Source organism: Schistosoma mansoni, chromosome 3 (genome assembly GCF_000237925.1).
Source record: "Schistosoma mansoni strain Puerto Rico chromosome 3, complete genome".
Taxonomy (NCBI): Eukaryota; Metazoa; Platyhelminthes; class Trematoda; order Strigeidida; family Schistosomatidae; genus Schistosoma; species Schistosoma mansoni.
This window is the reverse complement of record NC_031497.1, coordinates 23,426,155-23,441,919: the sequence shown is the minus strand read 5'-3', so window position 1 is coordinate 23,441,919 and position 15,765 is coordinate 23,426,155. Positions and strand designations below refer to the sequence as shown.

Sequence of the window (15,765 nt, the reverse complement as noted above, 5' to 3'; positions counted from 1 at the left end):
AATTTGAAGTAAATCCAACATTTCGCCCGGCAATCTGGTCCAAGCTTTTTCAAGGTACTATGAAAAGCTTGGACCAGATTGCCAGGCGAAATGTTGGATTTACTTCAAATTCATTCGCTGAGATTTTACAAATATATTCTACCTATTTAACGTCTTACATCAACTCGCCGCTCAAATACTGTAAAACTATTCGCTCTAATTTAGACAAAAGTTCTTATATAACTCTTTACTGTTACATTACATCAAAAATAATACAAATAAATGATAGATCAGAGGGGGTTTTGTGGAGAATTTAGTAATTTCATAGTTGAAATCATGAGTCAATTGAAGCTAGACCACCATCGAAAACCTGGAAGCACTGGACGGCCGTTTCGTCCTACTATGGGACTCCTCAGCAGTGCGCATCCACGATCCCGCACTCGCGAGATTCCAACCCAAAACCTACCAGTCTCGAGCCAGAGCACTTAACCGATAGACCACTGAGCCAGCATCCAACGGTGTTAATGTCTAATTTCAACTAATCCACGATTTTGAGCAACCGTTCACCAATTGTCTTCAGTGAGTTGATATATCTACAAAAGACTTGGTAGAACTCCACTGGTCACTGCTTCCCACTAGAACTCAAGGAAATATTTCTTGAAGTCTGTCACTAGTGAGCATATGATTATAGATCAGAGGGGGTTTTGTGGAGAATTTAATAATTTCATAGTTGAAATCATGAGTCAATTGATGATAGTTATTAGTACTAAAAGAATTTTTTACCGTATCTATCATTATCTCCATGAGGATGATGTTATATACATACACACACACGCACACATATGCAGACGCAGAGAGAGGAAGAGAAAAGTTCTACTTTCCATTTTATCAAATAAAGTATAACTTTCTCTCAATAAGATCATAAATCAATAACATTGGATCAAATTAAAGATGAATAAAAGAACAACCAAATTTTTTTTCAAAAAAGAAAAAAGAAGGAAACTGAAGAGTCTATAATTTATGAAACAAAGGGGTAAAAATAAAAACTGTATTATTAAAGAGTAATTTGAATACTTTTCGGCAAATTAAATCATCTGATTCAATCGATAATATAAAGTGATTTTTTTTGAAAACAGTCTGAGAAAAGTTTTATAAAAGTAAAATCATAAAAATTTAATTTTTTTTTTATTTTAGCCTTAGGACACATGATAAATTGAAATTGAACATTTGTATCCGTTTTTTTACCGTTTCCATTGAACGAATAATTTTATTTTGTTTCTGTGCAATTCATTTTTATATGTTAAATTCCTTTGTTATTTAACATTCTTATTTTGTTACTTTAGCTCAATTTCTTTAGTTAATGTGTACTAGATATTCAAATGTTTATATAGTTAAGATCATGAGTCAATTGAAGCTAGACCACCGTGGAAAACCTGGAAGCACTGCTTGACGGCCGTTTCGTCCTTGGTTCGAATCTCGCGAGGTGAGGTCGTGAATGCGCACTGCTGAGGAGTCACACAATAGGACGAAACGGCCGTCCAGTGCCTCCAGGTTTTAAATGTTTAATTGATGAGATTATAATTTATAGATGACCTTTGAGCAATGCTAAAATGACCTTGAGAATGTCCACCTACTAACTAGAACTGAGGGCAATATATGAGTGTGAGGAATTATGATTTACAGTTGATGGTTAAGGTTAGGAATTCGATTTACGGTTTTCATCACGAACTAAAATCAACTAAAATGTTAAAACGCTATTTAACCTATTGGGTGGATGAATTTCGAGCCAATATTTAAGACCTGATATATTAAACCTGATTGGCTCATTCATAAATTATAGTCTCGCGTTATTTAGACATAAATAGTATGTCACGTTTATTATAGAACCCAATTACTAGTGTTTACTATCTACCATTGTTAACCAACTGGTAAAACTTTGATAGTATCAAGACATGCGTCCAAGGACGTTATATGCTCAAAAAGAGAGAATGATTAACTCAATCTCGAAAATAAACATGACAGGAAATTAAGAATCAATACAAATAGTGAAGTAAAGCTTTAGGTTACTACTAAGGCAGATAAATGGTTGTATTAATAAACAGAGAACCTACAGAAGAAAAACAGTTGACTTAAAACAATATAGCAATATTCGATTGAATAGTTAGCTAACATAAGCGATACAGTATGAGACTCATTTGTTAACTCAGTTACTAAAGCAAAACAATTTACCTACGCGAAATCTAATCAAACATCTGAAGTGTTTTACAGACTAATACTATAGCGAAAAGTAAAGATGGAGAGAATATCTCAACAAGACCGTGTAACAATCAATGTGTTTTACGCCAATTAGTTGTCGAAAATAATCAAATAAGGATGTTAGACATACAGTACATTCTTTTAAAGTGCTGCACAAATTGATATTTAGAATTTCCAAAATAGTATTTGTTAAGTGGTTAGAGGCAGTTGACAGTATACCGTGGGCCTTATTTTATTTTTATCTATTTGAACACGTAAACATTCGTACAAAGGGGCACTGAATACATATGCTCCACACAAGTCACCTGATTTGTGTTTCGGCTATGATACCGAAACGGGTAGTTTCCATAGGGAGCCACATCCGAAGCCTTCAACCTAAAGGTCTGATCCACAAAGAAGTGGAGCAACGTAAGGAGATACAGTCCCATGGTAGTCGGTGACCAAGGATTGGTTCATACACTATCTGTTGACTTAGGATCTTATAGCCCATGTAAACCATTGGTTTGGAATCAGGGTTTTCCAACTCCCCTTGGTGGATCCTCCATATCTACGAACCCGGTTAAAGCGCCGGACATTCGCTTTTCGTCCTCTGAATTTTGTAAACAACACCTCCGCCACGAGGTAGTGAGTAGGACTACCCTAGCAGAGGCTGTATACGCGTGGCCATGTGAGAGTATTTCGAGAGAGTAAGATGATACTCATTAAGCAAAGAGTACCTGTTAGTTTTGGGAGAACTGGTGCTTTTCGTAGGATTTGAATGCTGTCAACTAACTTCAACCATTTAACATTTGAACATAATACACGCGATGTTGAGTCACTTAGACTAGTGGGTACATTGTAGCTTGGTCAATAGGACTCAATGAGCACTAAAATACTAAATCAAAATGACACTACTACTCAGTAATGAATAAATTGTACATTCAATATCTACATTAAAATCGGAATCTTTTCTATTTTATCATCAATAAAAGTAGACAATGTACAAGGAACAATACAGTAAAAGTATTAAGTGAATTTCTGAACAATTCGAATAGAAATTCAGTAGTCTCAATTGTAAACATTTAAATAATCATAAGGGGTTTTGTGGAGATTTAAGTAATTTTATATGGTCGAGATCATAAGTTAATTTAAGCTAAACTACCATGGAAAACCTGGAAACACTGGACGGCCGTTTCGTCCTATTATGGGACTCCTCAACAGTGCGCATCCACGACCCCTCACTCGCGAGATTCGAACCCAGGACCTACCAATCTCGCGCCAGAGCACTTAACCGATAGAACACTGAATCGGCACTGCTGGGGAGTCCCATAATAGAACGAAACAGCCGTCCAGTGTTTTCAGGTTTTCTATGGTGGTCTAGCTTCAATTGACTCATGATTTCAACTATGAAAAATATTTAAATAATCACAAATAAAAATTCGCAATGAAAACAATCTGTACAAACATTATTTGTATTTGTGTGTGTGCATAATTTAAACAAAGTTTTCACTTAAGAAATAGATAACAGAAGGCCTATAAACATTTTCTTCAATGTACATTTATTCTATTGTATCACAATTTTATGTACATTTTATATTGTCATTATTACTTGAAATTTAATCTAAGTAAGTGAGTGCACAAAATACCTTAGGTAGTGATTAAAACAATGAACATATAGTTCATATGTATACAATATATATGAAAAATATGCGAATGATTAAAAAAAAAAAGAAAAAAAAAGACTAAACAATAAACCAATGTTTTCATCATGATGCTCAGATGTAAGAAACAGAAAAAACACACTAGAAACTAAAGAAGAAAGAGAAAACGACGAATTTTTATCGAATGTAATAAGTAATTTTTTTTTGAAAATTTACAACCTTTCAAAGGTTAACTTAATTTTTATGTAATGTCTAACACAATAGTATATGACTATCAGTGTTTAATTTAATCATACAAATGTATAAAACAATGGAATGATACTTACTAAATAATGTTGTTATCAATACAGACAGATGAAGAGGTCAACAATGGAGATGATAAGTGGAAATGTCAGATTTATTGCCAAGAGTAATCACGATATATATACATTATTTAGTAAAGGTAGGAACAGTAACAAGGATTACAATGAGCAAGTAGTTAATGTCAAACCCTGTGCAACCTACTATTCCACTGTGAATAAGTTAAACTAAGTGTTTGTAAGTACACAGGACAGACCTATAGATAATTGATCATTAATATTTTCAACCCATCAATTAAACAAAAGAAAATCATCAGTTAAATAGGTCAATCAAAGGCGATATAGGACGTGGTATGAATGTGATTACAGTATCAGGGTAGAGCCTAATTTGATCCTTAGAATTGCTTGAGATAAAATTTATGTACAAAGGCGAAAGTAATCAGAATAAACCAACATATCAGAATAAAGGTTATTGATCTAAACTATGTGGTGAATTTGATATATTCTAGATGAAGTCAGTCGGATAACAGAAAAGATAGTTTTATATTCGCATTGCGCTAGATTCTTCTGTCACCTCGTCCTCATCAAATCATTTCAATTCTATATTCCGCATATTTTCTTCCCTACGTTTTATGTTTACAAAGTGAAGCAGATTAAATTGACATAATATCCTATTGGGTTTCATATTGTATCAGCAGATCAGTGGTTTCTCTTCTTCAATTATTCAATCAAGTTAGAAACAATTTTTCAATAATATATATTTATTATTTATTTGAACACATAAATATTGGTACAAAACGGCACCAGATATATATGCAACACATAAAAAATTGTCATTTCATTTAATTGTGTGAGGACTATGATACTACTCGAGTGCCCAGACCGAAGCAGGTGGTTTTCTTAAGGGGCCACATCCGGAGCCTTTGACCAAAAGATCTGATCCACAAGGCACTGGAACATCGTGAGGAGATGAAGTCCCATGGTAGTCAGTGACCAACGATTGATTCATACGCCATTTGTTCCCTCAGGACACTGGAGTTCATGTGCCCCATTGGTTTGGAATCAGAATGTTCCAACTCCCTTTGGTGGATTTTCCATATCCATGAACCCGGTTAAAGCGCCGGACATTCAATTTTCGTCCTCTCAATTTTGTAAACAACACTCTGGCCGCGAGAAGACAATGAGTAAGACTTCCCTGGCAGAGGCTGTATACACGTGGCCGTGTGAGAGCATTTCGAGAAAGAGGGTGGGCCTTCCCTACTCTCGGTCATACCAGGGCATTTGGGGGCTTTTCAATAATATGTGTCAATTTATTAAGTCTTTTGAAATTTTTTGATCATTGTTAGCATTATATTGGATGAATAGTTTGAATTTTACTAAAACTAACAAATGCAACTTGAAATTTTAAATATTATTAACGATTGATACACACCAATGAAGAAAACATTTCGTACGGACTGAGCGTGAAGTTACAAATCATATAAAGTGGCGTTAACCACCACCTCATCGTTTTTTACAATGAGGAAAAAACGATCCAAACATAATTGTGAGATAGTTTCAACCAAGCTATTCACGCTAGACTTTTGATCTTATTTCCAAGATTACTATTTCTCTTTTATGAGGTCACACACAGAAGATAACTATGTAATATAATATGAAAGTAAAGCTTTGTGGGGCTGACGCTTAGTATATAAAGAAATAAGTAATGGGCTTGTTACACAATAGAAACTGGAAAACGAGGTGACATGAATTCGTATGCGTCAATTGTTTGAAGCTTTCCATTGATGCTTAGGAGTGCAATCGGTCAATATATTTCGACATATGTGCATCCTGTGAGGATTGTCTCGATATTGCTACTAAGAAACTGATTACATACAGCCCTAAACATCAGTGAGAAGATTCAAACAACCAATAAAAATCTACCCAACTGCACAATTCAGCAGCTATCTGAATTCAGTAGGTCAGTGAATAACTCGATAATGTTTGGAGCGAACGGTACTGGGTACCGATCTTGGAGTGAACATCACCTCTGGATGTATGTACATGCAGATGACGAGTCACAAATAGATTGAAACGTGAGTCCTGAATTCCACTGCTAGCCACTATCCATCTCTGTTTAAGATATATCAAGGTGTCAATAAATAGGAATGTTTGTAAATTATACAAATTCCAACAGATGACTATTGTTTTGTTTATTTTCTTAAAAATAAATATAAGTTCACCACTTTTTATGTCATACAAGATATTTGAAAATACACAGTTGAGATTTGTACCTGCAACTAATGCTCAAGACGATTATAGATCATAAATACGAAGTGTATGTTTCGAAAAAATTTAGTATCATTCATTGTAAAGTGACTGAAAAATTTTAGGTAACACACTTCAATAAAACTATCTGTTAAATCTGCGCCACCCCCAATGAAAGTTCCGACTCTGTAGGGTTTGTGGTCTTATTTGCTATATTTAATAATCTGGAACCACTGCAATTCCTATGAGGCGAAGTGATAAAATGAAATACTATTGAGATGAAAATTTATTGATTCCTCAAAAACACTTCCCCAAACCAGTCCCAAAGTCAGGTCAGAATTCACATAGTCAGTAGACCGAGATACAATCATATATATACTAATTTTTACACACTTTATTATAACCTATATAAACAGAAATACGTAGGATTACTGTAAATACATACACACTAATATACAGGGAATGCAATTGTCACACTGACCAAAGCTCACATTTGTCATATCAAACGGAGTCTGTGCTGAATTGTTAAGAAAAATATTGATCTAAATAATGTCAACTTTCTATTCCGTCATATCACTACCTAATTTCGACGTTTAGCTTTAATTGGATTTTCTGAAGATCAAAAATACTGAAGACTAACGCGATAGGTGCAGACCGTGAATGGAATCGTTTACTAGATGTATGTCATGGTTGATCAAACAACCACCAACACAGTCTACTGTATTTGAAGGGGTTGCCTTAGCTAAGAATGGAGTAGCAATCATAAATTACTAGGTAGTCAAAGAAAACTTGTAATTCTCACGTCTTGGCGATTGAGAGATTACATCTTTATTAGTATGGGTTTGAGCAATGGTAAAGTCGACATTTAATTTTAATCAAGCATTATTGACAAATTTACATTCGATGAAGAGTTTATCGATATGCCCATTATACCACAAGATTTTTACAATAGATAAATTGCGACTTGCAGTGGAATGCAAGACGCATATCTTATCCCATTGGATGCACTTGCATCCCGATGTTCACACTGAGGCTAAAACTCAAAATCTTCTGCTTTAGATGTTCAATGCGTTACACATTATGCTCCACTGACAATGAACATATTTATTCATTAAAACACAAATATTTGATGTGCTTTGGCATAATTATTTAAACTTGGTTCAGACCAACTGTGTAATGATATACTTTCTTGATTACCCAACAAATTATCGTGTTGAAAAAATAACCGTAGGAATTTTTCGACTGCTGATGAAAACTGATAAGTGACATGAAAATATATATATATATATGTATGTATATATATATGTATATATATATATATATATATATAGCATTATATCACAAATAAGAAGTCAAAATCATACTTACTCGCGAATATCCAGGTGAATTAATCAAAAATAAAGGAATACTCCCCAAAGGCATGAAATCACGTAACAATTGAGTTTCAATTGGCCTAGTAGGATCTGGTGAAGCTTTCAGTCTTACGAAAAAAAATAAATAAACAACACAAACCAACCAATTTAATTATAGAAATAATTCAACAGAGATAAATAGTTAATTGCATTAACAATATTTAGTCAGTCAGTTAAAACGTAGAACTTTTACGTACGTACATCAGTTCGAGTTTCCATACCACATTAGCACAGAGATCCAGTCGTCGATTCAAACCACATAGTGGTAGAAGTAGTAAGAGTTTAAGCAGTAATCCGAAAGATTTGGGTTTCAAGATCTTATTCAAGGAGTATAATCCAATGAAGTAAATTTGGAAAGGGAAAAAGGATAGGAACATGAAGAATTAAGAAGATTAGAATATAGCAGAACACAAAGAGTCTATGCACCTTCGCCATTGCAAACGATTTTGAGCCATGTCATTCAAGGTCTCCAACCATCGGTTGCTATCATTTCGCAGATCCCAACCAGGTAGTCTGAAGCTACCAACATGGCTCAGTCCACTTGTCAGCGACTTCATGGATTTATGCCACGTTTTGGTCTGGCCGCCTCTAGCTTTCTTCCAACCCATTCCTACACCTTGAAACATTGCACGTCGGGGCAGCTGGTGGTTGGGCATACGTAACACGTGTCCCAGCCATCTCAACTGATGAAGTTTCACTACTTCATCAATCAATTTGCCATCCTTACCTAGTACCCGTTTCCTAACAACAATATTTAGTGTACTGTTTTAATTGAACTACAGAAAATAGATAAAGAAAAAATAATTTGAAAAAAAAAAGAAATATAAACATACTTGGAGAATAATCGGAATATATCACCGATTTCTGTAGGGCATGGCACAAGTTTTACAGCTATTCGATTATGTAATGTTGGATAGTGATTAGCTGTTACTGTTTCGATTGTTTTTCGAAAAGTTAAAATATCGGAACGCTTTGTAGTTAAATCGTAAGTTGAATCAAGTATACAACCTGAATAGATTTTTTTTTAAATACAGTAAAAGGAAAGAATATAAGATATGTTATGTTGGAAATGTTTTGTTTTCAATCCAACAATATCAAAAAATATAGATAGTAAATATTATAAGTAAGGACTTGTATGCAATGAGGATGTTTCATTATTAGTCAGTGCCCCCAAATGCCCTGGGACGGCCGAGAGTGGGGAGATTCCGCTCTCCCTCTCCAAATGCTCTCACATGACCACGCGTATACAGACTCTGCCAAGGAAGTAATACTCACTGTCTTCTCGTGGCATTACTGTTGTTTACGAAATTGGGAGGACGAAAATCGAATGTACGGCGCTCTAACCAGGTTCGTGGACATGGAAGATCCACCAAGAGGAGTTGGAAAACCCTGATTCCAAACAAATGGTGAACATGGGCTCCAGTGTCCTGAAGGAAAAAGTGGCGTATGAATCAATCGCTGGTCACCGGCCACCATGGAAATGCATCTCCTCAGGTTGCTCTATTTCCTTATAGATCAAACCTTTGGGTCGAAGGCTCAGGGTGTGGCTCCCTAAGAAAACCACCTGTTTCGGTGTGGGCACCCGGGCAGTATCACAGCCCTCACACAAATCAAACGAGATTTGTGCGGCGCATATGTATCTGGTGCTTCCTTGTACCAATATTTATGTATTTAAATAAATGAATTATAAATTATCAGTAAATGTTTCATCAATCAAATGTGTAGTAAGTAGACGGGAGCTAGAATACATTGATAGTAGTAAAGCAATTCATTGGTCGACAACTAGATTAAACGTAATATAAATAAGTAAACTAAGAGATTTATACACGGCGGAATGATAAGTGCATAATTTATTTTGATATGGTGAGAGCCTGTAGCTCAACAGAACAATTTTATTGAAGTTGTGTTCTTTCAGTTAGGTGGTCTTATCTTGAGGTTTACATGATCTAGACAGTATCATCACAAAATACAGAAAGAAGTTTAATCACGAAATAAATAAACACAACTGATCCTTATGAATCTTAAAGTGAGAAAGCTTTGGTAAAACTATTAAAGTTTGATCATTTGTATTACAATAGTTGATAACGGCGAAGTATTAGTCAAATGAACTATGGTTTTTAGTGGTTGTATAGGTAAAGTCAGTTCCTGACATAAATCGCGTATCGGACAACCTCCGTAATTCTTTTACAGTATGTAAACTCGATCATGTTTTTAAAAAAAAGAAACACTTACCACCATGAATCACTAATATAAGGACTAGTTTACCACAATTTTGTTGAATACCAGAGACAGGTTTTTGGTTAAAGCCTATTAAGGAGAAAAGTAAAAGGGGACGAAAACATATAAATTAATCATTTTGCTTCATCGAAAAGTTTAATTTTATTCACACACCATATCTCTCTTACGCAATTTCATGATCAAATTATTCGCTGGTGATTCTTGTACAAATCAACTTTTCCAAAAAAGTCGTGATATGAATAATAAGGTTGTAATTTGTTACAATGAAGTACAGAGTGAAACATTTCAAACTACCAAGAACAATATGAACTTGAGATGGTGATTGGAGGTAGTCAACAACATAGTGCACGCGATGCCGAGTCACCTAGACTATTGGCAACACTACAACTTGGTCGATAGAAGTTGATCTGCACTAAGGAGGACCTGACACACTTGACATTGATCATCACCCAGCGATCAATCAATTGTAAACAATAAGAGCTTGCTTAAATAGGAAACCCTGATTAAAAATTTCTTGCTATTTTGACTCAAAAACATTAAACAAAACATGAAACTTGGTTTCCAGGTTGATTGCATCTTTGTTGACTTTGCTTGAGTTTGATTTTTAAAAAGTAGCTTTTCCAGTATAACCACCAACTATAGAGGTAAACTGCAAAGGCTACGTACTAGATAAAATGATTCACCATCTGCTACATGAATGTACGGAAATTACTGAGATTAGTTTCCAACCGGTTTATGCGTCCTATGTATTGTGAAACCATGATTATAAAAATGTAGCTTACAAGATTTTATTCCTGGATTATCAAAACTCTGAAAATTTGACGCAAGAGGGGAAGCATAATCAGTATTCCCAGTAAGATCGCTACAACATGTAATAAATGACCTAGTATCATCATCGGATTCTGTAAAAGAAAAGATAATATAACAACTCTATTATTGGTACTTTATTACACATCTAACACAAAACAATTCAGTGACAATAATAATCATCGTGAAATCACGAAGAAATTTCGAGTTATTTGTTTTCGTAAACTAATATCAATTAAAGGACCTCTTCAAAGTAAACAGTACTACAGGACTGTTTCATTATACCTAAAAAAGATTTAGGCAGTTTAAAACCTTAGCTCTATGCTGTAGTGGACACAAAACAGAGAAGATTATGTTAGAATGTAAGAGTTAACACTTGCAACGACAGAATATACGCGATCTACCCAAATAATCTCTTTGCATTCACGCCGGAAATACTTTTGTTCTCTGCCAATTTAGTTTTACAGATTATAAAACTAAAAACTTATCATCATTGAAATGACTTATTTTTCTTGATGACAATTGTTTGTAACAGAAGTCCCAAAATAGTCGAAACATTTTAGCGAATCTTAAAACGATTGATTTCGCTAATAAATTTTGAAATCGTACTGAGAAGATGGAGTTCATCTAGAAAATGAAATGCGTACCCCTACCCCTCAGAAAAATTATCTCGAACAATTGGATCACATGTTCAGTTATCCAGACACTTAGATACTGTCCAAAACAAAGTTGAATTAAATAAAATGTATAAGAAATAATACGTGATAATTAAGAATGTAACAGAGAGAGAGATGATAAACTGAAAAGAATAACCAATTATCACACCATCTAAGGCATTGAAGTGGTTTAAAGATTACGAAAACAGATTGAAGGTAAGAAAAAGTTGTTCCCACTGATAAAAAGGAGGTTTGAACTTTCTGATGACCAAGGCTTTCACAAACTTTGGGATGTACCCCTAAACATTTTCTTGTGGAAATTTACAAAGCTGTTTTGGAGTCAGTCCTATTGTACTGAAGAAACAGTCAGGTACGAAAAACCACTTTATTGTTCAATACAAAATTACAGAGTGCTTTCACAAAACCATACACTAAATAAATTATTTGCATATCTTCCATCAGTTGTCCTTCGCATGCTTCATGATTCTTTCAATTCTGTTGCTATTACAATTACTCTATATTCTCTTTAATTGAATCTTCTTAATCTTCTGCTGGTATGCATTCCACTTTCGATTGGTGCTATATACTACTTATATCAGTCAACGTAAATAGAATACACCATACTATGACCTGTTTCATTGATATTTTTCTATTGATGAGCATAGTCTTCTGCTCAACTTGTCTAACAGAATAAGTAACACCAATGAATTCCCAAGTCACTTAAGCACACATATCAATAAACGTGACTGAATTGTTCGAAAACTGCTCTCAATATTTGTATTCAAACAAATGTGAATCGGTGAAAGCAATGAGAAGTGACTTAATCGTATATACAGTTTCGAGGCCTATGTGGAATCATGAGGTTAGTTTTTTAATGATAAGCGATTTTGCACTAATAGTAATTGACCTTAAAACAGCCTTTAAATCTTTGAATAAAAATTTTCAGGGGCGCATTCTTACGTTTATAAAAGCCTTGGAAACAAGTTTCCTACACCTTGAACCTATCTTCTTAACCATTAATCTATCCTAATGCATAGATAGTGTGATAGTTTCTGATCCTTTTTATATTATGTCATTTTTCTATTATATTCTCAATCATCTTTTAGTGTTTTATTTAACATTTTATTCAGAATACTTAGATGCTAAAATACGAACTCATTCCAAACAGTTTACCCAGTACATCCATTGAATACAGTCAACAGTGAAGTATAGACTTAAGCCTGTATTAAATGTTTTGAACAATCAGGTTGTCATATCCCAGATTAAAGGGTATGCATATACATGACAAAGTAACACTAACCTGCACAAGGTGCTGTAAAAGGTTCAAAATCATCAAGTTCAAAATTGTTCGCTTCTAATTTCTTAAAATCAGCCCATAAATTTTGTTCTGTAAAAACAAAATAATAGTTATTATTACTATTATTACTCCTTTAATTGGAAATTGAGAAACTTGTCCATTTTGATCTTACTGTTTCACTCAAATAACAAAAGCAAATATTTATATTGTTAACTATGAAGAAAAATGAAGAGATTAAATAACACTGTGTTTAGAGACTACAAAAATGCATTTAAATTAGCCCCATTCTTTTAATAACATCTATTTTACTGTTGAAAGCGTGAGTCAATTGAAGCTGGACCACCATGGAAAACCTGGAAGCACTGCTTGATGGTCGTTTCGTCCTATTGTGGGACTCCTCGACAGTGCACATCCACGATCTCGCCTCGCGAGATTCGAACCCAGGACCTAACAAGTCTCGCACCAGAGCACTTAACCGATAGACCACTGAACCGGTGACCGAAATTAATTTTTCACTAAAGCATAAATTATAATTATTAAATAAATTAAAAGATATTATTAGAAAAAACGATTAACAATATGCTATCTAAAGAGTTGAATTTTGATCATTGACATATATATGTGATAAATAAAACAATATGAATAGTTAAATTATTATATCATTGAAAGCAATTATCAGAATGACGTAAACTGGATGACTTCAGATTTATGAGATTGTTTCTTTAATTGGATTTATGGTTAAAATTATCATAGAATGGATAAAACTGAGAAGACCCAGAAACAATATGTTATCAGAAAATGATTTATTTTGCATGAGTGAATGATGAGCTTAATAATAATAATAATAATAATAATAAGAAGAAGAAGAAGAAGAAGAATAGCGAGACTGCAAATAGATTTGAACTAGTATTTGAAAATCAGTTATCCCTATAGCTTTCAATCACCATCCAGATATGAATGGATTAGTTTAATAATTATTGATATGTTAAATAGTTGGATTAACTTTTCACAAGTTAGACTATACAGTTCTATAATATAAATACTGTGTAGAAACGGTTATTATTGAATTAAAAATAGATTAGATTTTTCATGAAATTATCACTTTTAAAAAATCTACCTTAAGTGAAATGAAATAGTATGACCCTATTTCTTATGCAAATTTTCCCAAAACATTATAAAACTATGATTATCACCAAGAATTAGACTGAAAATAACTTTAAAAATTGAGTGATAAATTATTATCGTAATTCTTTGTTCCAATATGATAACAATGATATGATTAACGAAAATCAGTAATAATTGAACATTCAGTCAGTCACAACGTAGAACTTCGTACGTACGTACACCAGTTCGAGTTGCCATACCACATTAACACAGAGATGAAGTTGTCGATTCAAATCCCATAGTGGTAGAAGTAGTAAGAGTATAAGCATTATGTGAAAGATTAGGGTTTGAAGATGTTATTGAAGGAGTATAATACAGTGAAATAAATTTGGAAAGAGAAAAAGGATAGGGACATGAAGAATTTAGAACAGTTATACCTTTCGACTCTTAGCATCTTTCATCTATAAATCTTACCTTATCAAATCATCTTAAGGCTTGAGGTAATATGATTTTTTCAAATTAAAACCGCCTTATAGTTTTCAATAAAATCAATAGTATCCAATTTATGGGAACTAAGACTTACTAAACACAGTGAGTGCTCGAATAACAATGTACAGTATACAAAATGATAAATACACTGTCAATAAACCCACAAAACTTTATTTAAAAACCCTACAACTAAATTTTAAACCAGATAAAAAAGACTGTTACAAATTCCAATAAAAAAAGGAAACAATGTAGTACAGTTTTCCATGAGATATACATGTGTCCAAAATTATTTTAAGAAAAAAAAACAAATCAAAACAGTTAATCCTTTTTCCCGTTACTGAAAATAATTATATAATACATTTAGATACATAGAATATTATTTATACAGATTTATATCTATTAGCATAACGTTCAACTAGCTTTTAAATGGCAGTTAGAATAAAGACATATAGTGAGATGGTGGAGAAGATTTGTAGCTCAGGTGGGTGATTTTGATGGAGTTTTGTTCTCTGAGCTGGATGGTTTGGTCGTGGAGCTTTCATCGTCCTTCTGAACGACATCATCAGCACAAACTTCGGGTAGAAGTGAAGTGTTTGAATTTCTCTACATGTGATTCGCAGCTTGCCCTGTGCACCTCAATGTTGATTGGTTCTTATTGACCTTAAATCTCTCATTGTTTACTTTTTTGTTTTGGTTGTACCTTCCATTGGTTTGATTTTTGTTCCTATGTTTCTGCATAATTTTCTTGATTGATTGATAAATTGGATTGATTTCAATGTGCTTGTTTATTGCTTATTGACCTGAGTTAACATCCTAATTATGGAATAAGATATTTCTGTATAATTGGATTCTCTTCTTATTAGTTGCTTAGTTTTTCTCCGGAATCACATAAATATAGTGATTTCCACTCATTTCATCCTTAAATACAACATGGAGAACACCAAGTCAATCACACTTGATGGAGAAACTCTGGAAGAGGTGGAAACATTCACGTACCTGGGAAGTATCATTGATAAACAAGGAGAATCGGATGCAGATGTGAATGTGAGGATTGTCAAAGCAAGGGAAGCATTTCTACAATTGAAGAACACATGGAACTCAAAACAACTCTCAACCAATTTCAAGGTCAGAATCTTCAATACGAAAGTCAAGACAGTCCTACTGTATGGAGCTGAAACGTGGAGAACTACTACAACCATCGTCAAGAAGGTACGAGTATTTATAAACAGTTGTTTACGCAAAATACTCAACATTCACTGGCCGGATACTATCATCAACAGCGTTTTATGGGATAGAAGTGGGATCCCCGGGTACCGAGCTCGAATTCACCGTATAGTGAGT

The 15,765-nt window shown here is 33.9% G+C and overlaps 1 protein-coding gene across 1 annotated transcript in view; it reads right to left on the bottom strand.

Annotated features, from left to right (window-relative positions):
- The window catches only part of Smp_197450 (phosphatidylinositol transfer protein), a gene marked incomplete at both ends in the record, with an annotated part of 47,373 nt that overhangs the window by 19,040 nt on the left and 12,568 nt on the right, over positions 1-15,765 (bottom strand). The window contains 5 exons of the mRNA XM_018799706.1: positions 7,790-7,901; positions 8,667-8,841; positions 10,066-10,140; positions 10,854-10,973; positions 12,835-12,921. Of these exons, the coding sequence (XP_018651469.1) occupies positions 7,790-7,901; positions 8,667-8,841; positions 10,066-10,140; positions 10,854-10,973; positions 12,835-12,921 (569 nt within the window). The remainder of the gene's footprint in view (positions 1-7,789; positions 7,902-8,666; positions 8,842-10,065; positions 10,141-10,853; positions 10,974-12,834; positions 12,922-15,765) is intronic.